The sequence below is a fragment of the Peromyscus eremicus genome, chromosome 10 (assembly GCF_949786415.1).
Source record: "Peromyscus eremicus chromosome 10, PerEre_H2_v1, whole genome shotgun sequence".
Lineage (NCBI taxonomy): Eukaryota > Metazoa > Chordata > Mammalia > Rodentia > Cricetidae > Peromyscus > Peromyscus eremicus.
In genome coordinates, this window is record NC_081426.1 from 57,255,794 (window position 1) to 57,277,528 (window position 21,735).

Below are 21,735 nucleotides of genomic sequence, written 5' to 3' on the forward strand. Positions count from 1 at the left end.
AGAACCTGCCAGTGAGCCAATTGAAAGGACCACAGTTCTTCAACCTCTTGTGAGGCAGTTGAACTGGAAATAGTTAATTACGTACTCAGAGTTGAGTGTCCAAAAGGACCTCCCTGAACTTATCCGGGAACTTTAAAGTAGACATGCAGGCAGTATACAGAGGTCAGGGACATTCATTTGTGTTAAGTGTGAATAAAAATGCAAAGTGTGTATCACACTCAGCCTGATGGGTGGCTTTTTCTTCCTTGCCGACTTTGGGAACCCTGAGGATATTATTAAATTTGCAAATCCCCCTGGTTCTGTCTTGAATTCCCACTTGCCTTAAATTCATGCCACGGATAGAAAATCCAGTTGTGACAGCGTTGGAAAGTGTGCCCTCATTCTGCGCCCTGCTCAGCCGCCAGCAACTGTGGGCCTGCAAATCTAGGTCACTGTGAGGTCTAGGAAGAGCGGGGCTGAAGATCAGGAAGATGCTGCACTGTGTGAAGAGGCCCGTGGCTGCCCTCCGCTTCATGAAGATTTGCCTCCCACCAGAACTGTGTCCTTTGGAAAATTTAAATAAAGTGTATGAAACTCCTTAATTCCTGAGATCCTCTTTGTGCATATAGTGTCTTAATTTCTTAAGTGAGCACTGGGCTTCTTTTAATACCACCTATTTTAATTAAATTTAAATATGCTTATTAATGTTTACGTTGCTGTATAATTTGGACCTCTCTTCTTGTGTTATACCTGGGTGGGGCCAGTTCTAAAGAAAGAAAGAAAGCTCTGTGGGCTGGTGCAGACCAACACTTGAGAGGTAGAGTCAGGAGGATTGCTACAAGTACAAAGCCAGCCTGGGCAATGGAGTTAGAGCCTAAAAAAGACAAACAAAAGACAATTTTTAAATAAATAAGAGAGAGGAGTGTACGGATTGTCGTTACTCAACCCTCCGCCCCTCGCTGAGAGCTGATGCCAAAACCTTGTGCCCTGAACTTCTAGTTTTATTCCTTCGCACACTCTGCACAGTACCTGGTAGTTTCTTCCCCCGGCGTCCAGCAGATCTGTCACTGTCTATCGTTGTAATTTGGGGCTTTGCCAAAGAAGGTGAGTTCCCGCAGGGGCCGTGGAAGTCACTGGGTCACGCAGGTGACACTGACAGAGGTAAAGAGGAGCAGAAGGGAGCAGCATGTGGTCATAAAGTTCCGAAAGTGACTTCCGGGGGATGGAGAGGCGACGGCTCAGTGGTGAAGAGCACTTGCTGCTCTGCGGGAAGACCCCAGTGCGGCATGCCTGTCGGGTGGCTCACAGCTGTCTCCTGTTGCTGCTCTCAGATACCCCATGTCTCAATCACGGAGTGAGTCCCTGGGGCATTTGGACTCACGTGCACACTCCTCCGTGTAGATACACATACCTGCACATAATTCAGAATAGTGGTAATAATAAACATCTCTTTAAAGGTTAGGAGGAAAAAAAGGTGGCACCAGAACCCGATAAAGACAGGTGATTAAAGTCTCCTTGCCTGGTTCCCCTCTGCCTGGGTGCTTTGACTGGCCCTGGGTCCAGAATGATACTTTGATAAGGGCAAACAATTGCAGTTCATAGCCAGGCAGAGATTCAGCCTGTCTGGGCCCAGTGAAGAAAGAGTACGATCCCAAAGATAATCCCAGTCAAGGCCCCAGCCAGAGAAGCTCAGGATGAATGGTGTGGTGGTGTGCACCTTTAATCCCAGCACCGATAAGGCAGAGGCAAGCAGATCTCTTGACTTTGAGGCCAACCTAGTCTACATGGTGAGTTTCAGGCTAGCCAGGGATACACAGTATCCCTGTCTCAAAAAAAAAAAAAAAAAAAAAAAGGTTAAAGAAAAGAAAACATCAGAAAAGCAGTGGGTTGTATAGTTTGGCCTGTTCTTGATGGTATCAGTGCTGACTCCTAATGAAGGCCACAGGCCTTTGGTGACGCAGACCACTTTAGAATGCAGCCAGGGTAGGTATCAGCCTCCACATGACGTGAAAACCATAGCATTTATTTTTCCCCTGGGGCCCAATAACCTTAATTTCTAGCCTTGGCTGAACTGCCCCCCGTGGCTTTTCAGGGGTCGTTCGTCTCTCGATCTAGAGTATGTCTCTTTACACTTTTCCTCTTTTTTTTTTTTCTCTCTCGCTTCTGATAGTCCTACCCAGCGAATTACATCGAGTCGATGAAGCCCAACAAATTTGGGGTCATTTACTCCACCCCGTTACCTGACAAGTTCTTCCAGACCCCAGAAGGGCTCACTCACGGGATACAGATGGAGCCGGTGGACCTCACTGTGAACAAGCGCGGCTCGCCGCCCTCCGCTGGCAGCTCTCCCTCCTCCCTCAAGTTCCCATCCCACCGGAGAGCCTCGCCGGTGCTGAGCATGCCGCCCTCCAGCCCGCCCATTAAGAAATACTCGCCCCCTTCTCCCGGAGTGCAGCCCTTCGTACCGCTGTCCATGCCGCCGGTGATGGCCGCCGCGCTGTCCAGACACGGCATCCGGAGCCCCGGCATCCTCCCTGTCATCCAGCCCGTGGTGGTGCAGCCGGTCCCGTTCATGTACACCAGCCACCTCCAGCAGCCGCTCATGGTCTCCCTGTCGGAAGAGATGGACAGCTCCAACAGCAGCATGCAAGGTAAAGTCTCCCAGGCCCCCTCCACCCAGGCGCCTGCCTGGGGGACCGCGGCTTCCCCCCAGGAGTCGGGTGAGGGCTCCAGGCAGAGCTTACATCCTCAAGAGGACGGCCTGGGCTGTGCCCCCTCGGCAATTCTGTCTGTTTTCGTTCTGCAGTGTTGATATTGGGAGGATGTCCAGTAATGAGTTACATTCACGGTATCGTTTATGCTTTGGTTTGCTGAGTGCCAGCGTGGTCCTAGGCACGACAGGGGCCTAAGTACTTTCTGATCATGCCGCTCATGGCTCTTAAAAGGCCCCTGTTTACCAGCCATAGGCTGGGGACCGTGAGGGTAGCCAGACTTTGTAATGAAGAGTCATCTTGAAGCGCAGGGCCCTCTCTCTGCTTCAAAAGGAGTGAGGATCCCTCGCAAACTGAGTCCTGCTCTAACCCTCGCTGGAGAAGAAATACGCATACATGAGAGGAGTAGCTAGAAGCGGGGCAGTGAACTTTATAAGGTGAAGTTGATACATTATATAGAGAATGATTTCTCTCTCTCTCTTTTTTATTTTTTAGTACCTGTAATTGAATCCTATGAGAAGCCCATATTACAGAAAAAAATTAAAATAGAGCCTGGGATTGAACCACAGAGGACAGACTATTACCCTGAAGAAATGTCACCCCCTTTAATGAACTCAGTGTCCCCCCCACAAGCACTGTTACAAGAGTAAGTATCCTTAGGTGCGCCCGGTGTTTGAATAGTGCCATGCACCTGGGGACCTGGAGTGGAGGAGCGTGGCATTGCAAACATGTGATGTGCTGTGGATGACCGGGGACATCCTGTGTTGTGTGGTGTCACTGGGTGATGCCTCGGTGACGTTGGTCGAGACAGTCTCCAAGAGCAACACCAGCCACGCCTGCAGCAGTTCCACTTCAGCAAACGGGTCCCCCAAGGTGACCACCGGGGACCTTTTTTCTTTTTCCATCGGTCTGGGATACACGTATACAGTGTTCTCACGAAGACTGGATTTGATGTTCCCATCAGCTTGAATCCCAGCAAGTTTTCATGTGTCAAACAGAGTCCGCCCCCGCCCCCCACAGTCATCACTTCGGATACGGTTTAGTGTGTCTGTTGGTGAAAACGTCTTGTGTTAAAACCCTCGGGCCAACAGCGGGGTTGGCCACAGGTGGTTTCTGTGCAGCTCGGAGAAGCTCGGTGCTGAAGGAAATCTTTGGCGCTGTGTTTTGAGTCACAGCTGCCCACGGGGCCTCTCCTCCCTTGGAGAGCTACCGGCCAGTAAGATGTCTGCCTTGACCAGCATCTGAACATGTGCTTGGGTGGGATGGCACCCCCATCCGTGGTTAAGTGACCACTGGGGTGAGCTGTCTCTGAGAAGGTGGCCTTTGACCCCTGGTGCTCCAGCGTGTGGGGGACCATAGGCTGAGCCAGTGCTCACTACCCACACATCCTCTGCTTTTGTTTTTTATTGTGATTACTCCTGTACCGTCTCGGTGCTATAGCGCTTCGGCGTTGGGTCCGGTGGTCAGCCTCAACAGCCAGCCACTGTCCCTTCAGGGTCGCGCCCCTCTCCCCCCACCATCATCCTTCTCCCACGTCTTTTCTCTGGCTTCAGTAAATGTTTTGCCCACCTTTCCTGTCTGTCTTCTGCCCTCCTTTTGTCACGTGACTCCACAGTCGAGGCTGAGTTCTGGCTTGACAGCAGCAGTTTCTGGTGACGTCCAATCTCCTGCAGTCATGCCCACCTTTGGCTCCCGTGTGAACCTCCCTCCACACTGATACAGGGATGTATTGAGGTAGTGGTATAGGGATGCTGGCCTCGATAGTCCCTCATGGATGACGAAGGGCGTCTCCTCTCCCCAGCCGCGGCACCCGGCAAAGGAAGTATCCCGGAAGCCTGTGCTCTGTGTTTTTTCACAGTCGCGTAGTGCCTCCCCTCAAAAATTCAGTCGTAGGATGTTTTTGTCTGTTTTTAAAGATGAGGTCCGGGTGTGTAGCCCAGGCTGATCTCATTCAATGGCTCACCTGCCTCAGCCTCCTGCGTGCCAGGGTTACAGGCACACGCCATGGTGCCCACCTCGTAAGTCTTTCAAGGGAACCTCTTATGAAGAGCAAATGGAGCACTGGTGAGCCAGGCCGCTACTTAGGCTACACCCACAGTCCCGCCCTCGACCCCGGGGTCCTGCTTTGAGTGGCTGTGCCTCTCTGGCTGTGCCCCCTGCCGCCCTATCTGAAGCTGACCCGGTGGCAGAGGGTTGGCTGAAGTTCTTAAGTTACAAATTAAGCCGTGAGACCTTGCGGAAGAGTATCTGAAAGCAGTATCCCATTCTTTATAAATACTGCTTAAACGAAAAACGCTGTTTCCAGCGAGGTGTGGTAGCACATCCCCGTGATCCCAGCATCAGGGAGGAGGAAGCAGGAGTAGCAAGCATTTAAGTCAGCCTGGGTTATGTGAGACCTGGTCTCAAAAAATACACGGGGCCGGGCAGTGGTGGCGCCTGTCTTTAATCCCAGCACTCAGGGAGGCAGAGACAGGCGGATCTCTGGAGTTCGAGGCCAGCCTGGGCTACAGAGTGAGTTCCAGGACAGGCACCAAAGCTACACAGAGAAACCCTGTCTCCGAAAAACAAACAAACAAAATACATGTGTATTTTTTTTTCTTTCCTGTTTCAAGTAATATTCCTTTAGTGATCTCACTGCTAGATGCTTTTAAATGCTTCACGAGTAATTGCTTACTTAATGCTGTCCTAATCCTCAAAAAAAAAAAAAAAAAAAGTGTAGATTAGCTGCAACGGAACAAGCGCTCTGGGTAGTTCTTTCGCAGATGGGGTTAAGTAATGTCTTGGAGTGGGTCTGGTAGCAGCCTACACAGGACACATTAGCCAGGAAAGAATCCTTTGAAGCCAGGTGCCTAGGACAGTGGACTGGCACCCAGCAACACTGGCCTAGAAACCCCGCTGCCGAGGCACGGGCTTCACAGCTTAGAAACTCATTACAGCTGTAGGGTCCTTTCTAAATGCACTCAAAAAACATCTGTATTTACCTTTGTGAAGCTGCATTTAGAGCAGAAGACAGGGAAGGGTGGGCATGGGAACGTAAACCAAGGAACTCAAAGCAGATCTGGTACGTGGTAGCTGCTATTCTATGGTTGTATGATCCCAGATGATCTCTTTTTAAAAAATGAGTGGAAAAGCGAAGAGTATGAGATTCCCAAGACCCCTTATCTCCCAGCCAGTACCACCATGCTGCCGCCTTTTCCAATAGACACTAGCTTGATATTCCTCGGTGGCTTTACCACACCCAGAGAGCGCCACGCGAAGGCCGGCAGCCGTGAGGTGCAAAGGGGCAGGGGACTTCTGAACACAGCCCCAGCGGCTGGCTCCTGTTAGTCACAGACGCTGTCCTGTGGTTCCCCCAGTAGCCTTTTTAGTTGGTAGCGTTCACACCCCCATTTCGCAGAGGAAATTGGGGTACAGCGACAATTAGTGACATTGGGGAAAGCGGTCGTAATGACCGTGTTGAGTGACTTAGGTTCTCAACCCACAGACCCCGGCTGTTGGGCAAGATTTCTAAATCCCCTTGGCGTGGGCTCTCCCAAATCAACCTTATTCTCTGTTTGATGCTCCCAGGCATCAGAGTAAGGTTTAAAGTACCCATAGAAGTAAGGAAGGCCACGGAAAAGGAACCCACCTTTTTACGGTTTGCTAGGCTCCTCTTAACACACCTCGAGCCAAAAAAAAAAAAGTGCTCAAATTTTTTTGAGTCTCAAAATATTGCAGACACTCAATAATGCCCTTAATAGCCAACATTTCATTTATGTTAATTTCAGAAACTCGAGAAATGTCCATATCAAGTTCTTTTACCCTTTACTCTTTTTTTTAATCCACTCCCACACAGAAATCGGTCATGCATCATTTAGAACATTTTAGGACCCAGAAATTCCAACTGAAGAGTCGTGCCTTTCCTCACAGTTAGAGGCCAACTGCATAGGCTTACTTAAGTCACGTGACTGCCCAGGAGAAAGTGAATGGCCAAGTGTCAGTCTGCAGGAAAGGGTTGGGGAAAACTATGCACACCCTTTTTTCCCATCTGCCCCTGCTCTCTTTCTGGCATGGTGAGCAGGTATGGCACAAGATCTCTTGGACAAGTATGAGAGAGGTTGAGATATGGAAGGCATGAGGTGTCCCCGTCCCCACCTCACTAATGACGGCTAGGGGCCTCCATCACGCAGGAACCGCCATAGCACTGAAGGCCTCCTTGGAAAGGGCCAGCATTTGAACATTAAACATGAGTCAGCCATCACGGAAAGACAGGACGAGGAAGGCGAGGACATAGATCTGTCCGGCAGCGTGTTGGCATAAGAAGCAGGGATTTGACGGTTCGCATTTTTCCTTGGAGGAAAATGCCAGTCAGGTAGCCTGTGGGAAACCCGGTGCCGTGCTGAGCAGGAACACCGTCTACAAACAGCTGCCGCTGCGAGCCTCTCCCGCACCGGGCACCTCCCTCGAGTAGCACCCTAACTTTCTTGCTGTCGTTACTTATCTCCATGTCTGTCTCCCCCTAGAGTGTGAGCTCCTCGAGGGCAGGAACCCTGTTTTTATTCATCTTTGTGCCCCGGTGCCAAGCACAGTGCCTGGCTCATGGTAGGTGCTCGCTACATGTTTGTTGAATGAATATAGCAGTGCTTCTTGGGTTGAACAGCTAATTCTTTTTTTTGTTGTTGTTATTGTTATTCTTATTTTTTAAATTTTGTTGGGGGTTTTCATTTGTTTTTTGCCCGATGTCGTACATGCTTTTTATTTTTTAGTAGACTGAAGAAAAGAAAGCCCCCTTCGCTCAATGTTTTGCATTTAACCTTGACCTTGATAGGAACCATCCGTCGGTGATAGTGCAGCCTGGGAAGAGACCTCTACCTGTGGAGTCCCCGGATACCCAAAGGAAACGGAGGATACACAGATGTGACTACGATGGATGCAACAAAGTCTACACTAAGAGCTCGCACTTGAAAGCACACAGAAGAACTCATACAGGTAGGGGAAGCATCAGCGTCTCACGGTGTACATTGTTAAAGTCGGCTCCTCTGGTCTTCAGAGCCTGGCAGAGCTTGACTGCCCAATATGAAAATCTGACATTCCAATCGCTCTGAGACTCTAAGATTTTTACAATATTATTATTATTATTATTATTATTACTCATTTTTCGCGTCAGCCTGCTCTTGGCTCGGGCCTTCAGTGGACAGTACAACCCAACAGTGATTGCTCTGTGACCTTTGTGTAGAGCTCAGAATGTAATTTTTTCTGAGTCTAGTGGGTCGTTCTTATCAGGGAATATACACAGAGAGGAATCTGGGGTTCAGGACAGAAAAACAGCAGTGGTTTTTGACGAGGAAGAGGAGGAGGAGGAGGAAGCTGTATGAGGGGTGCTCCTGAACAGCAGTGACCGGTTAGCACATAAATCATCTGCGAGGCGTGGATGGGACCCGAAGGGTGGAGCTTCACGTCTTCCCGCCTAAAATTAGAGTGGTGCGGAGTCTTTGGATTCAGACGTAGGTGTGTGGGGGCTAAGTAGCAAAATACAGCCAAAAATCCCAACACTTACGCCAGGGATTCTAGGGACGAGGGTCACTAAACAGGGACTAATGTGTTCCCTGCTGGAGACTGGGTGTCCCCTGCTCCACACACAGCCTGAAGGTAACAGTGGTTTCAGGTTGGAGCAGTGGTTCTCAACCTTCCTGAGGCCGCGACCCTGTAACACGGCGCCTCGTGTTGTGGTCACCCCGACCATAACATCTCCGTTGCTACTTCATAACTGTAGCGTTGCCACTGCTACGAATCGTGGTGCATATATCTGTGTCTGCTAAGGGTCTTAAGTGACCCCGGAAAGGGCCGTGACCCACAGGTTGAGAACCACTGTTTTAGAGCGTTCTGAATTTTCGTGTTAGGGGTGGCCGCCAACTTGTGTTACTGACTTTATATACGGTAAGATCGCCAAGAAGCACTGCTCATCTGTGAGGGTCTTCTACTGGCTCTTACCAGCCTTTTCCCCCAAGGGCCTTCCTGTGAGTGCCGGGTAGCCTACGGGAAGGGGTGTGGAAGGCAGAGGACACTTCCGGTTTCAGTACATAGGGGCTTGAAGCACTGTCAGGGACTAAATAAAAAAGCAGGTTGTTGCCTTCTTTAGCATGTATTTTGGTGGATAGGGACTTTATAGTTTCCGAAAACTGTGGAAAAGCTTAAGAAAAACTCACAAGTTTTCAGTGGAATTACGAAGTACACGGGACCGTGGACCATTTAAGTTTAAGGCTTGGAGACCTAAAGATGTAGAATTCTCCTCCATGCTGGCCCCTCGGAGTGGCTCTTCCTGCCCTAAGAACTCTTTAAAATCCTACCCCGATTCTTTGTCTTTTTTTTCTAATGGAGAGAGAGTCATGTGTATGGCTTTATCTCGAAAGTTGCGTTTTCCCAAGGGTGTTAGTTCAAAAATCTTAGCTTCTCTTCTTAACTCCCACAGAAGACGGTTGAGTTAAACTCCCTCTCCCTTCCTCGCAGGAGAAAAACCCTACAAATGCACCTGGGAAGGCTGCACATGGAAGTTCGCTCGGTCTGATGAACTCACAAGACATTTCCGCAAACACACTGGAATCAAACCTTTCCAGTGTCCGGACTGTGACCGAAGCTTCTCCCGCTCCGACCATCTTGCCCTCCATAGGAAACGCCACATGCTGGTCTGAAAGCCTGCCCCACCTCAGTGTGACTCCCCCACTCTTCTGGCGCTCTGTCTGTCTCTCTCACTGTCTGTGTGTGTCTCTCTCTCTCTGTTCCTCTCTTCCTGCCCATTATCTAACTCATTTTTTATATGTACATTTTAATTTCGATTCAGCTGGTCTGAATCTCTGAATTTCTATCATTCAAGACTTCCGTATGGTCAGTAGTCGATTCTCTAACCCTCCCTTTCCTTACCACGGGTCAGACCTAAAGAATGTGAACATTTTTTTTTTCCGGGGATGCTAAGCAAACCCTCCTTACAGATAGATACGTTTAATGTCATGAGAACAAGGGAACATGTAAACTAACGACCAACTTGTCAGTTTCTCCATGTATTCCTCAAAAGAATGTCAAAGTAAATGTATCAGAAATACAGTATCCAGCCCGCTAGTCCTTGCCAGAGACCTTCATACCTCCGCCACATTTTGTGTTTGACAACCAAGGGGATGTGGTTCCTTTCACCAGTTAGCAAGATCCACAGAGAAGTCAAGCTGGTCCTGTCGCCTCTGCCGTGGCCCTTCCCACTTGCTTGTTGGCCTGGATCACCAACTCCGTGACATCAAGTCCTTTGTCCTCCGTGGTGCCTGAAGCTCATGTGGAGGCCTTTGACACCCCAGGAGCTGAGCCCGAGTTCTGTCTGGGTGTGGGGAAGAAACAGAAGCTACCGAGAGTGGAGGAGGAAGTCGGCATTCCTGGATAGGACTGTCTGGGCCATTAACATTAGCTGTGCGGTGCTTTTGTTGAATGTCATCCCCAGGCGTAACTCACCTAAGCAGACCCTTGCTGCAAAGCTGGATACCCATAGGGTTACTGGTGCCACCACCTCCGTTCCTGCAGGATCCTTCGCTGTGGGTCACAAAGCATGGAGAGTAAGGAATCCACAGAAATATTTGCCCCGGTCATGTACAAACAAAAACTTTTGAGACAGAGTATAAAATGGTCTCTCCTACCCGCCCAACCTGCTAAGAGTGTTTTTTTTTTTTTTTTTTGCAAACAGGAAAAATGTTGAGTGGTACTTATATTCCCATATCCAGTTAGTCACATAGCTCTCATAGGGAGCTTTTTTTGTGTGAGCTGTATGGTGTCAAACTAGCTGTCGTTCGTGTCCATGACACATAGCATACATGAGCATCCACTAAGCTTGAGGGAAGTCATTGAATTAAGACCTGAGTGACAGACACTATTTGTAAATATAACTAGTGTGAAGCACATAGATCTTTATTTTGGTGACAGATTTTTGAAAAATAGAGAAAAAAAAAAAAACCACGATTCAGGGATTTATATATGTAGCTTGAAGATTCCCACAAGTTTCTGCTGGAGCTGGCAATTTCTTGTCGCTACTGTGTATCCAGTTAGGACAAACTAAAAACAATGACCCGTGTTGATGTTGAAGATAAGTAGCATCATTTGTGGGGGGAGGGGGGGCGTTTTTTTCAAAAGCAGGCTTTTGAACTACCGTAGTCCAAATGCCAACGGTCCACACGTAGAAATGCCATTGGTTATAAATTGGAAGAAAATGGGCACAGTGGTCAGATATGGTTGCATATGACCAACAGCCCCTCCATCCCTGCAGAGGATGGAGGAGAAGAGAGGAGAGAATCCTAACAATTCATCCCAGCCACAGCTCAGGAGCCCATACAACTGGGAGGAACACGCTACTTGATTTTTCTTGAACGTCCAGTGATACTGGCGGCCTGCACACGAGCAGGGAGCTCTCTTTGATGGCACTAGGTTCAAAGCTGCAGGGACTGCATGCAGGAGGTCCTGCTCAGCCCTGTGAACCCCGCTGAGGGTAAATGTAGGTGAAAACTAAAGAAATTTTATCTTGGCACTTGGGTTCCTTTACATTCTTTTTTTTTTTAGCACTGCAAAAAAAATTTTTTTTCAGGCTACTAAAGCATGCTAATTAGGCCCTCACTTTTCTCTTTTGTTTGCAACTACGGCATGAATTGGGGAGTGGAAAGTCTCTTGGAAAAGCAGGGTCTCCGTTGTCAGCATTGAGTCACGTTCATGCCAACACCATCGTGTCCTGAAGTGGTCCTCGTTTGTGTTCCAACCCCAATGAGAAAGGAAAGGGTGCAGGGAAGGACAGAATTAGCTTTGCTGCAGCTTTGCGCCGAAGTCCAGTTAATGGCTTTGTGACGTATTTAAATTGTGTTCAAAAGTCTGTATTACGTTACTCTTTAGCTTGCTTAGATCATGTTAACAGTTCAATCAGAAAGATCCGTTTTAAATCTGAAAGGAAAGTAACCCAGAGAATTCGTTCTCTATTCCCATGTTGGTCTGATATACTCTTCATTCATTGGCCCTTACCAAATTTTCTTATATGTATATGTATTTGTATTTTACTATGATAAATGTTGAGAAATGTAGTCTCTTAGTTTTTTGGGGTTTTTTTTTAAGCTTTTTTTTTTTTTTTGTGGAAGATACAAGATAATATGCCCTGGGTTTTTGATGACGTGCTGTGTTACAGTCAGTGGTGGTCCCATTGCAGTGTTTTAAATTGATGAGAGCAGGCTGTAAACATGAAGTCAGGGCCATGTAAATTGTTACAGAGTTCATTCGATTACTGCTCAAGTATCATCTTGGGGAAGTTAAAATGAAATCAGAATATCTTGTGTTTTCCAGTTTTCCAGTAGGAGTGTACATCATTAAATGGGCATTTAGCAATCTAAAGTCACTTGGTTTGGAGACTGTGCGGCATAGCTTTGTTCAACTAAGAAGATGCTAAATTCGCGGACGTTTTGAGAGCCTTGGAACAGAATTACAGGGGAATGATCTATGTATGTGTATGTTGTATTAAACACCCAATGCACTATATCAGTATTGCACTAATGTGGAATTTGAGAGAGTTGCTGATACTGTAATCTGCACGCCATCCTTTAGATTGTAAAGACAATCTCAGAGATCAGAGGTTTAAAAGTAATTTGGTTTGAAAATAGAATCGTCTTGAAGGAATTGCTAACGTACATGAAGTCACTTGAGTTTTCTTTATTCTCTTCTTGGTCAAGGTTAACAGTTTCTAAATGATTGCAAATTCACTTAATCCATTTACAAAGCCATTTTACATGCATTAAACGGGGGCTACAATGTGTTTTACAAATACTAGCACTTTTTTTTCCTCCTGTTATGTACTTAGTGTTAGAGGGTCAGAATAGCCTCTCTGCTTAGCATCTCTTAAACCCTCCCTGCAAGCATAGCAGGGTTATTGCATTTACAGTACTTTAATACTTGTATAAACTATGCAGAAATTTTTAATAAAGTGTAATATATTTTATAAGCTAATAAGACTGAATGGGTAAAGGTTTTTAGCATGCATTAGTATACTTGCAAATACTGAAACATTTTGGTAATCTTTCTTACTAAAGATGTGAATGTTTAAATGTACCTTCTCTGTTTCTACCCTGTAGTCCAATGGGAATTCAGTAATGACATTTTGTCATGTCAAACTGTGAACATAAATTTGTACTGTACAGTCCTCATATACTATATACAGTATGCAATATATGTATTATATACTTGTTAATAAAACCATCCGAATATTACACATGATCGTGTGATTCCTATAGGCCGTGGTCCCTAGGAACAAGGAAGAGAGCATTGTAAAGTTCCAAAGGGAGTCACGGTTGAGCAGTCATTTTTAATGGTTGGAAAAGGAAGTAGATCTAGCCAGTAGGTACACCACAGGGGTGCAGAGCCTTAAAGCAATGACCTAGTAACTTCCGGGAGGAAGGTCAAACTTAAACCATAAAGCTGCAGACAAGGCAGCGTTCATCTGTAAACCCACCTGGTACTGCAGAAGTGATTGGTCTCCAGCCCGATCCACCGCGCCTCCTTGTGCATGATGGCCCTGGGGGAACACATCCTAGAATACTCTGCCTCTGATTCTGCACCCTTCATCACAGCTTCAGCTCCAGCAGAGCAGCATCCGTTGTCCTAGCAGAGCGGTTTTTACTCCAGCCGTGCTGGTCTTACTAATCACAGCCGGTTCCTAAGCTCCAGTTAACCAGAGACCACCGCTTTCTTAAAACATCACACAAAGGGCCCTGGTGGAATCTTTTTTTTTTTTTTTTTTTTTTTTTCGAGACAGGGTTTCTCTGTGTAGCTTTGCGCCTCTCCTGGAACTCACTTGGTAGCCCAGGCTGGCCTCGAACTCACAGAGATCCGCCTGGCTCTGCCTCCCAAGTGCTGGGATTAAAGGCGTGCGCCACCACCGCCCGGCCAAAACATTCTTTTTTTTTTTTGGTTTTTCGAGACAGGGTTTCTCTGTGTAGCTTTGCGCCTTTCCTGGGACTCACTTGGTAGCCCAGGCTGGCCTCGAACTCACAGAGATCCGACTGGCTCTGCCTCCCGAGTGCTGGGATTAAAGGCGTGAGCCACCACTGCCCCCTGGTGGAATCTTTAAGAGACTCTCACCCTTCCCTCTGACACTTCACTTCACACCAGACCTCCATCCTCTGCTTTGTTCTTAACATCCCCTTCCAAGCTCCCACACGACTGCCCACTGATACCTGAGCACTCAGTGGCTTTCCCAGCCCAAAGTACAAGTGTAATGTCACATCTGTCATAGCAACGCCCCACTCCCGGTACCAATCTCTGACTCAGTGTTTCTAAGGCTGTGATAAGACACCGTGGCCATACACAATTTGAGGGAAGGGTTTGGTTTTTTTTATACTTCCATATCATAGCCCAACATTGAAGGGAGTCAGGGCAGGAACTTAGGCAGAGGACACAAGAGTGCTATATGGATTTGCCCCCTGTGGCTTGCTCAGCCTGCTTTCTTTCTTACACCATCTTGGATCGCCTGCCTGGGGACGGCACCACCTACGGTGAGCTGGGACACTCCCCCTCCCACACCCAACACACACATAGCAACCATCAATCAAGAAAATGCCCTTAGCCAGGTGGTGGTGCACGCCTTTACTCCCAGCACTCGGGAGGCAGAGGCAGGCGGATCTCTGTGAGTTCGAGGCCAGCCTGGTCTACAGAGCGAGTTCCAGGAAAGAAGCAAATCTACACAGAGAAACCCTGCCTTGAAAAAACCAAAAAAAAAAAAAAAAAAGAAAAAGAAAATGCCCTTCAGGTTTGCCTACAGGCCAGTCTGGTGGGGGCACATTTTCTCAGTTCAGGTTCTCTTTCCAAATGTCTCTAGCTTGCATCAAGCTGACACAAGACTGGCCAGCACACTCTCGCTTCAGTGTGTTCCCCAGAAGTTCTCATGCTAGCGAGCAGTTCTTCAACGCAGCGATGTTGGAGGTGGGCCCTAGTGGGAAGCACTTGGGTCATAGGGTCAGGTCCCCACGGATGCTTTTCTCGTGTGTCTGGGTTAATTCCTGAAGGGATGGGTTGGTTATCTTGAGAAGGGTTCCAGCTTGAAGCAATCTCTCATGTTTTTTTCTGTTCCACACATGCTCACGTCCCTTCCTCTTCCAACCCGGTGCCTTGTTTAGAGGATGCACGAGGCCCTCACTTGGTCTTGGACTTCCCAGCCTCCAGAACTGAGATTAAACTATTTTTATAAACTATAAACCCAGTCTCAGGGATTGCATCATAACAAGACTAGGACTTGCAAGAAATAAAATACTTTAAATTTTTTCCTCTTTAAAAAAAAAATGTTGTGGGGACTGGAGATATGGCTCAGGGGTTAAGAGCACTGGCTGCTCTTCCAGAGGACCTGAGTTCAATTCTCAGGACCCACATGGCAGCTCACAACTGTCTGTAACCTCAGTTCCAGGGGCTCTGGCACCCTCACACAGACATACATGTAGGCAAAATACCAATGCACATAAAAATAAATCTTTAGAAAAAAATTGTGGAAGGAGGAAAAGGAAGGGAGAATGATGTGATTATATAATCTCCAAGATGAAAAGGTTACCAACACACAAAAAAATTTTGTTAACGTACTTCTCTGGGTGTGTGTGTGTATACAGGCCAATGCTCACATGTAGAGGTGCGAGAACTACTTGCAGGAATTGGTTTTTCCCCTTCTACCATGTGGGTCCCTGAGCTCAAACTCAGGTTGACCGGGCTTAGTGGTAAAGTCCTTTATCCCCTGAGTCAGTCACCTGTCCTGAATTTTGGTGTTTGGTTTGCTTTTGTTTGGTTTTGATTTTTCAAGACAAAGTTTTGCCTTCGCTGTCCTGGAACTCTCTCCATAGACCAGATCTGTCTCCCTCTGCCTCCCGAGTGCTGGAACTAAAGACGTGTGCCATCATTCCTGGCTATGCCCTAAGTTTTTATATGGAATTAAATAGGATTGATAACTTAGCAAGTCAGCGCTTCAAAAAAGTAAGTCTGGATAAACATGACTTTTCAAGCCTTTAGTGGACATGCCATTAAAACAACAGGTAGTTTCTGATTAGGAGTTAAAGCTCCTTTTTAAAAAAATTATTGCATTTCTTTATTGTGTGTGTACGCACACTTGTGCCCCGGAGTGCACGTGGAGGTCAGAGGACCACGTTTGGGAGTCAGGTCTCCTTCAAGCATGTGAGTCTTCAGGCTTGTCATCATGGAGCCATCTTGAGCTATCCTGTCAGCCCTAGAGTGTTTTTATTTAAGACAAAACATAACAACCTCCCATCTTCTCCCATTATCTTCGCCACAAACTTATTGGTTACTTTTGTGTCACTGTAGGGATCAAAGCCCTTGACAGAAGGGAGAAAGGGTCTCAGTACTCCGTGCAGGTGAAAGCCGATGGCAGGAGCTCACCACGTGGCGGGTGGGGGGAGGGAGGCAGAGGGGCCTGGAGTAGGGACCCAGCCTCTGAAGGCCCACCCCTGGTAACCGAATCCTGCCGGCTAGGCTATACTTCTTGAAGACTCCACTGCCTCCCCAAATAATGCTACCAGATGGGGACCATGTGTTGAAAACCTGAACCTGTAGGGACACTTCAGATTCAAACCATTACATTCATGCTCAATGGCTCATGGCCATCCCATAATACATTTAGTCCAACTTCTAGGAGGTCCTGAAATCCTAACAGTTCCAAAAGTCAGAAAAGTCCAAATTCTCTTCTGAAACTCAAGGGAAATTTTTAATTGTGAACTGCTGCAAAATGAAGAAATGATATACTTCCACTCTACAGTGCCAGAGTAAATACTCCCATTCCACAAGGGAAAAAATGGGAGAATTGGAAGCACGTATTGGACCAAAGCCTAGCAGAGTAAACATCAAATCCAGCAGGCCTGTGTCTAGTGCCCCAGGTGGGTGGTGGCATCACTCATACTCCCAACAGACTCAGGTAGCCTTGGCCCTTTGACCTGCCCATGGTGCAGCACTCACAGCCTCTGCTGGGCCAGTTCCACTCAGTGCTTCGTCCTTTTCTTCAGTCATCCCATGTTCTCCAACATCCTAGGCTCTCCACTGCCTCAGCTTCTCCCTCAGTGTCTCCTCACACATCATGTCTTAGTTGGGGGTTCTATTGCTGTGAAGAGACACCATGACCACAGCAACTCTTACAAAGGAAAGAATTTAGTTGGGTGGCTTACAGTTCAAAGATTCAGTCCATTATCATCATGGTGGGACATGGCGACATGCAGGCAGGCAGACATGGTGCTGGAGAAGGAGCCGAGAATTCTACATCTTGATCCACAGGCAACAGGATATAGACTGAGACATTGGCTGCAGCTTGAGCACAGGAGACCTCAAAGCCCACCCCCACAGTGACACACTTCATCCAACCAAGTCACACCTCCTAATAGTGCCACTCCCAATGAGCTTATGGGGGGGCAATTACACTCAAACAATCACATATATCTTATTCTAGACCACTGCACAGGGAATCCAACCCCACTACACATTGCCTAGCCTCCCAGGCTTTTCTCAAAAAATCTTGGGGCAAGCCTCCATAAATAACCCTCTAAGTCTGGTGTTCTACATTCCTAAAAACCAGAACCACATGGAACATGAAGTTTTGCCAGCTCTGATAGTAGATGGAGTCTATTGGATGATGTTGCAGTAACCCCTGAGTGCCTGCCTTGCTGAATGCAGGAAAGCACTCCCTAGGTGGTCCTTTCCCAGCAGGGGAGTCTGAAGAATCTCTCTTTTCCGGCACTAAGGAAATTCAAATTGGTTCTATGTTCACATCCGAGAACCTTCAATAGATAGGATTTCTCGCTCAAGGTACCTCTCCTATTGTTCCTGTACAAAGTGCTTTTTGTGGTGCTAAGCTCTTTAAACTACCCCCACTTGGTCTTGCCCACAGCTGCAGCCACATTCACACTTCTTGTCCTGGCCCAATTGTTTCTTTTTCAAATCTTGCTCCCAGTTCTCTCTGTAAACCTTTTCCTTCCCAATTCTCACTGTAACCTTTTTTGTTTCCAATTCTCACTGTAAACCTTGCTGGAAGCAGCCAGCAGTAACCATACCACAGCCTTGGTGCTATGTTGTCTTGACATTTGCTCTACTGAGATAACTTAGTTCATTACTTTTTTTTTTTTTTTTTTAAGATGGGGTTTCACTGTGTAGCCCTGTCTGTTCTAGAACTCACTCTGTGGACCAGGCTGACCTTGAACTCAGAGATCCGCCTGCCTCTGCCTCCCAAGGCTGGGATAAATGCGTGCACCACCACCAGCTGCCTTAGTCCATTACCTTTGAATTCAGCCTCACTCAGATGCTCAGCACTTGGACAAAACAGAGACAAATTCTTTGCCACGTCTGCCACAGTGCAACACCGTGGTGTCTAATGCAATTCTCAGTCCAGTTCTTGTTCCCGTCTCAAAACTTGTGGGCAGTCCTCATTGTCTGTATTTCTGTTGGTGTTCCAGTCTTCCCAAACTCCCACCAAAATTACTCATTAAGCTAACTTACAGCATTCTCTAGCCCATACCTCCAAACTCTTCTCTATTCTTCTTGAAAGCCAGTTTCTCAGAACCACATAGCCAGGCTTATCACAGCAGTAGATTCTCCTCTCTGGGCCCTTTTTCTTTACTAGTTGTTGTTGTAAGGCTGACAAAATTACCTGGCAGAAAACATACAAACAAACTTAAGGGGTGGCCAGTTTCTCTTGGCTCACGGTTCCAGAAGGTTTGGTCCCCCGTGATGAGGAACGGACCCTGGAGCTCCTGACAGTACAGGTGAATGGCAGAGGCTGTGTCACCACAGTGGACCGGGAAGCAGTGAATGTGTCTAGCCAGGAGGTGGGTCTACCCTTCAAAGGCTTGCCTCCGGTGACTTCCTTCTGCCAGTTAGGCCCCACCTCCTAAAAGCTCCTGAGCTTCCCAAAAAATAGAACAGTTGTTCGAAACATACACTTGTGAGGGGCACTTCAGGTTCAAACTGAAGCAATAAATAAAATGAAGAAACCACCTCGTTAGATGCCAGCAGCTCCCTCCAGCCTAGACTGCGTCTTATAAAGACACATGATGACGTCCACCTGCCACTTCCCAGAGGGAACTCTCCAGTCGTTTTTTTCCAGAGAATTGCTCCGTGCTCTAAACTGGGGTAGTTGGCTTCAAGTTCAAGGTGATCAGATGGGACTGTGAAATCCTAATTGAACGTTTGCTTAGACTAGTCCAGAAGAGGGGCTGAAGTATCCCCACTGTATGTCATATGGGTGTCCTGTCCTTATAGGAAGAATTGTACGGCAAGCTGTGTTCTTCTGCCCATGGGAATGATCAGAGAAAAAAAAAAAAAAAAGAACCTAAATTTTGGTGTTTTTGTCTTTCTACAGTCCAGGCTGGCTTTGGACTTACTATGTAGCCAACGATGATCCTGAACCCCTGATCCTCCCAGCTGAAGAAGCAATTGTTTAGGGAATGGTTCTGTATACTGAGGATGTTTGTCACCAGAGACGGGCAATCCTATTCTTGCCCAATGGTTTCAGTGCTGCCATGGTTTAAAAAAAAAAAAAAGGTTTAGCAGGGCAGTGGTGGCGCACGCCTTTAATCCCAGCACTTGGGAAGCAGAGGCAGGTGGATCTCTGTGAGTTTGAGGCCAGCCTGGGCTACAGAGTGAGTTCCAGGACAGCCAGAGCCACTTAGAGAAACCTTGTTTTGAAAAATTAAAAACAACAACAACAACAAACAGGATTAGGGTTTCTTCCCAGGGAGAAGTTACGAAGCTCAATGTGACTTGTAAGAGAAGGGTATTTCTATCCAGGGAAGATAGTTTATTAAAAGATATTATTAAAAGATAAACTTGGGTGCCTTAAAATCTTCGTTTATTTGAACAGTCTATGATTTGAGGATCCGGCAGCAGGGCTGCAGGTGGTTGTTGGGTTATATTAAAGGGGCATGAAGAGGAAACTTAGACCACATTCTCGGAGGCAAGACAAGGAAAACGGTTGACTAGTTAAAACGGAAAGTCCATAGTTAGAGTTAGTTTGGTGAATTCTGATTGGTGGGTGTCTGGTCAGAGGATAATTGGTTAAGAACAAGTTTCATTCTCCTAGACTGTACCTGTCACCTGAGTTGAGTTTCATTTTGTTCCCCTCAGTGTGCTGGAATTTTCTCAGCCTAATGGCTTTTGTCACTTATTTTTAAGAATGGACTAAACTGACATATTATTTATGTACATGTTTAATAATTAGAGAGCAGAATGACCAATGTGTCTGCACAAACCTAAGCAATAAATTGCTCTTCAAAGTGCATCCATTAAAATGTGTGTGTGTGTGTGTGTGTGTGTGTGTGTGTGTGTGTGTGTAATGTACATGGGTGTAGGGCCCTGGCCCCATTTTGGGTAGCTGTTGCCTTGCTTGCTGACCTTGAACAGATGTCCTCCCTATGCTGATTCCCTGCAGGTTTCCTTCTTCCTGAATGCTCACCAGAGGTTCTTTGTTTGTGTATCCTGCATTTGGTGTAAACAGCTTAGATGCAAGAATGTAGAACACCGGTAGCAAACTTCTGCCCTCCGAGGTTCTCCCATTGTGCTGTAAGCCTGTATTTAAGGCTTCCTCCCTCCTTCAATAAACGCATTGGGCATTCTGCTGAGGCGAATGACCCCGCTGTTCTTGTCTCTGTTATTTGATCCACAGCCCCTCACTTGGACATGGTGAATGGGTGGTGGTAGCGCGGGAGTTACCGCTACACATGGGTGTTTTGTGTAGGCATCAGATTCCCTGGGACTGGACTTACAGACATTTATGAACCTCCAGCTCCACAGGTACATCCATTTTAAGATAGGTAAAACAACCCAGTTACAGAACACAGTCACAGCTGATGGTTACACACTGGAACTGAGAGATTTTTTTTAAATGTGTAACCTTTGGTGGATGGAGTCTCGTTGAGACTGGACACAGTGGCTGTGAGGAATTCTGGTTTTCCCACCCTTTATGGCACCCGGCACCGTCATGATTACCGTCATGATTAAGAACAAAAGACAGAGGCTGGGGGCTGGAGAGATGGCTTAAAGGTTAAGAGCACTGACTGCTCTTCCACAGAGGTCCTGAGTTCAATTCCCAGCACCCACATGGTGGCTCACAACCATCTGTAATGAGATCTGGTGCCCTCTTCTGGCCTGCAGGCAGAATGCTGTGTATATAATAAAATAAAATCTTAAAAAACAAAAAAAGACAGAGGCTGGAGACGGCAACTAAAACCAAGGAAAAGTTCCAGAATCCACAGAAAGCAGGGCACGGTGGGGCGTGTCTGTAACCCTAGTGTTCGTTAGGCAAGATGGAAGAAAGAAACAACCATTCCCAGAAGCTCACGGGCCAGCTAGCCCAGCATACGCAGCCGCAAACAGCAGAAGAGAAACACTCTGGCTCAAAGCAGAAATTGGGAACCTGTTCAGTGGTGTGTATGTGTGCACGCATGTATTCCCAGATCGAGTCCCGGGCACCGTACATACTCACTGTACTCAATGTTCCTTTCTTCTCTGAAAACTCAGAACCTCCATCCACTCAGGGTCTTGCAGGCAAAGAACTCTGATACGGAGCTCCTGAGTGCTTGCAAGCCTGGCTAGTCTGCCCCCGCCCTGATCCACCCGGCTCCGAGAAGACACACCTCCTGCAAAGACCCACTTCCTGCTTCAAAAGCCGACAGCTGTCTTGAAACAGCGACCTTAGGGAGAAGGCACTGTGCTCACGTGGGCCATCCGTGTCACTCACACCAGCTTCTCCCACACCACCATGGGCACCTACTTTAAATTATTATTTTTCTATTACGCGTGTGAGTATTTTGCCTGCGTGTTTGTGCGCCATGTGCATGCCTACTACTACCTGAGGCAGCCAGAAGAGTGCCTTGCTCCTCCTGGCCTGCTCAGCCCGCTTTCTTCTAGAGCTGAGGACCAACAGTCCGGGGGTGGTACCACCCACAATGGACCATACGAGTCGCTTATATTCCAGAAGAAAGTGGGGCACAGGAGCTGGCAGCGATCAGAGCAATCTTTCTTGGAAATGGAAGCA

At 47.3% G+C, this 21,735-nt stretch overlaps 1 protein-coding gene across 2 annotated transcripts in view; it reads left to right on the top strand.

Annotated features, from left to right (window-relative positions):
- Klf3 (KLF transcription factor 3) overlaps positions 1 to 10,358 on the top strand; it is a 28,186-nt gene extending 17,828 nt beyond the window's left edge. For both annotated transcript variants that reach the window (XM_059275898.1, XM_059275899.1), the window contains exons 3-6: positions 2,150 to 2,630; positions 3,186 to 3,336; positions 7,498 to 7,658; positions 9,177 to 10,358. In XM_059275898.1, the coding sequence (XP_059131881.1) occupies positions 2,150 to 2,630; positions 3,186 to 3,336; positions 7,498 to 7,658; positions 9,177 to 9,358 (975 nt within the window). In that variant the 3' untranslated portion in view covers positions 9,359 to 10,358. The remainder of the gene's footprint in view (positions 1 to 2,149; positions 2,631 to 3,185; positions 3,337 to 7,497; positions 7,659 to 9,176) is intronic.
- The last annotated feature ends 11,377 nt before the right edge of the window (positions 10,359 to 21,735 follow it).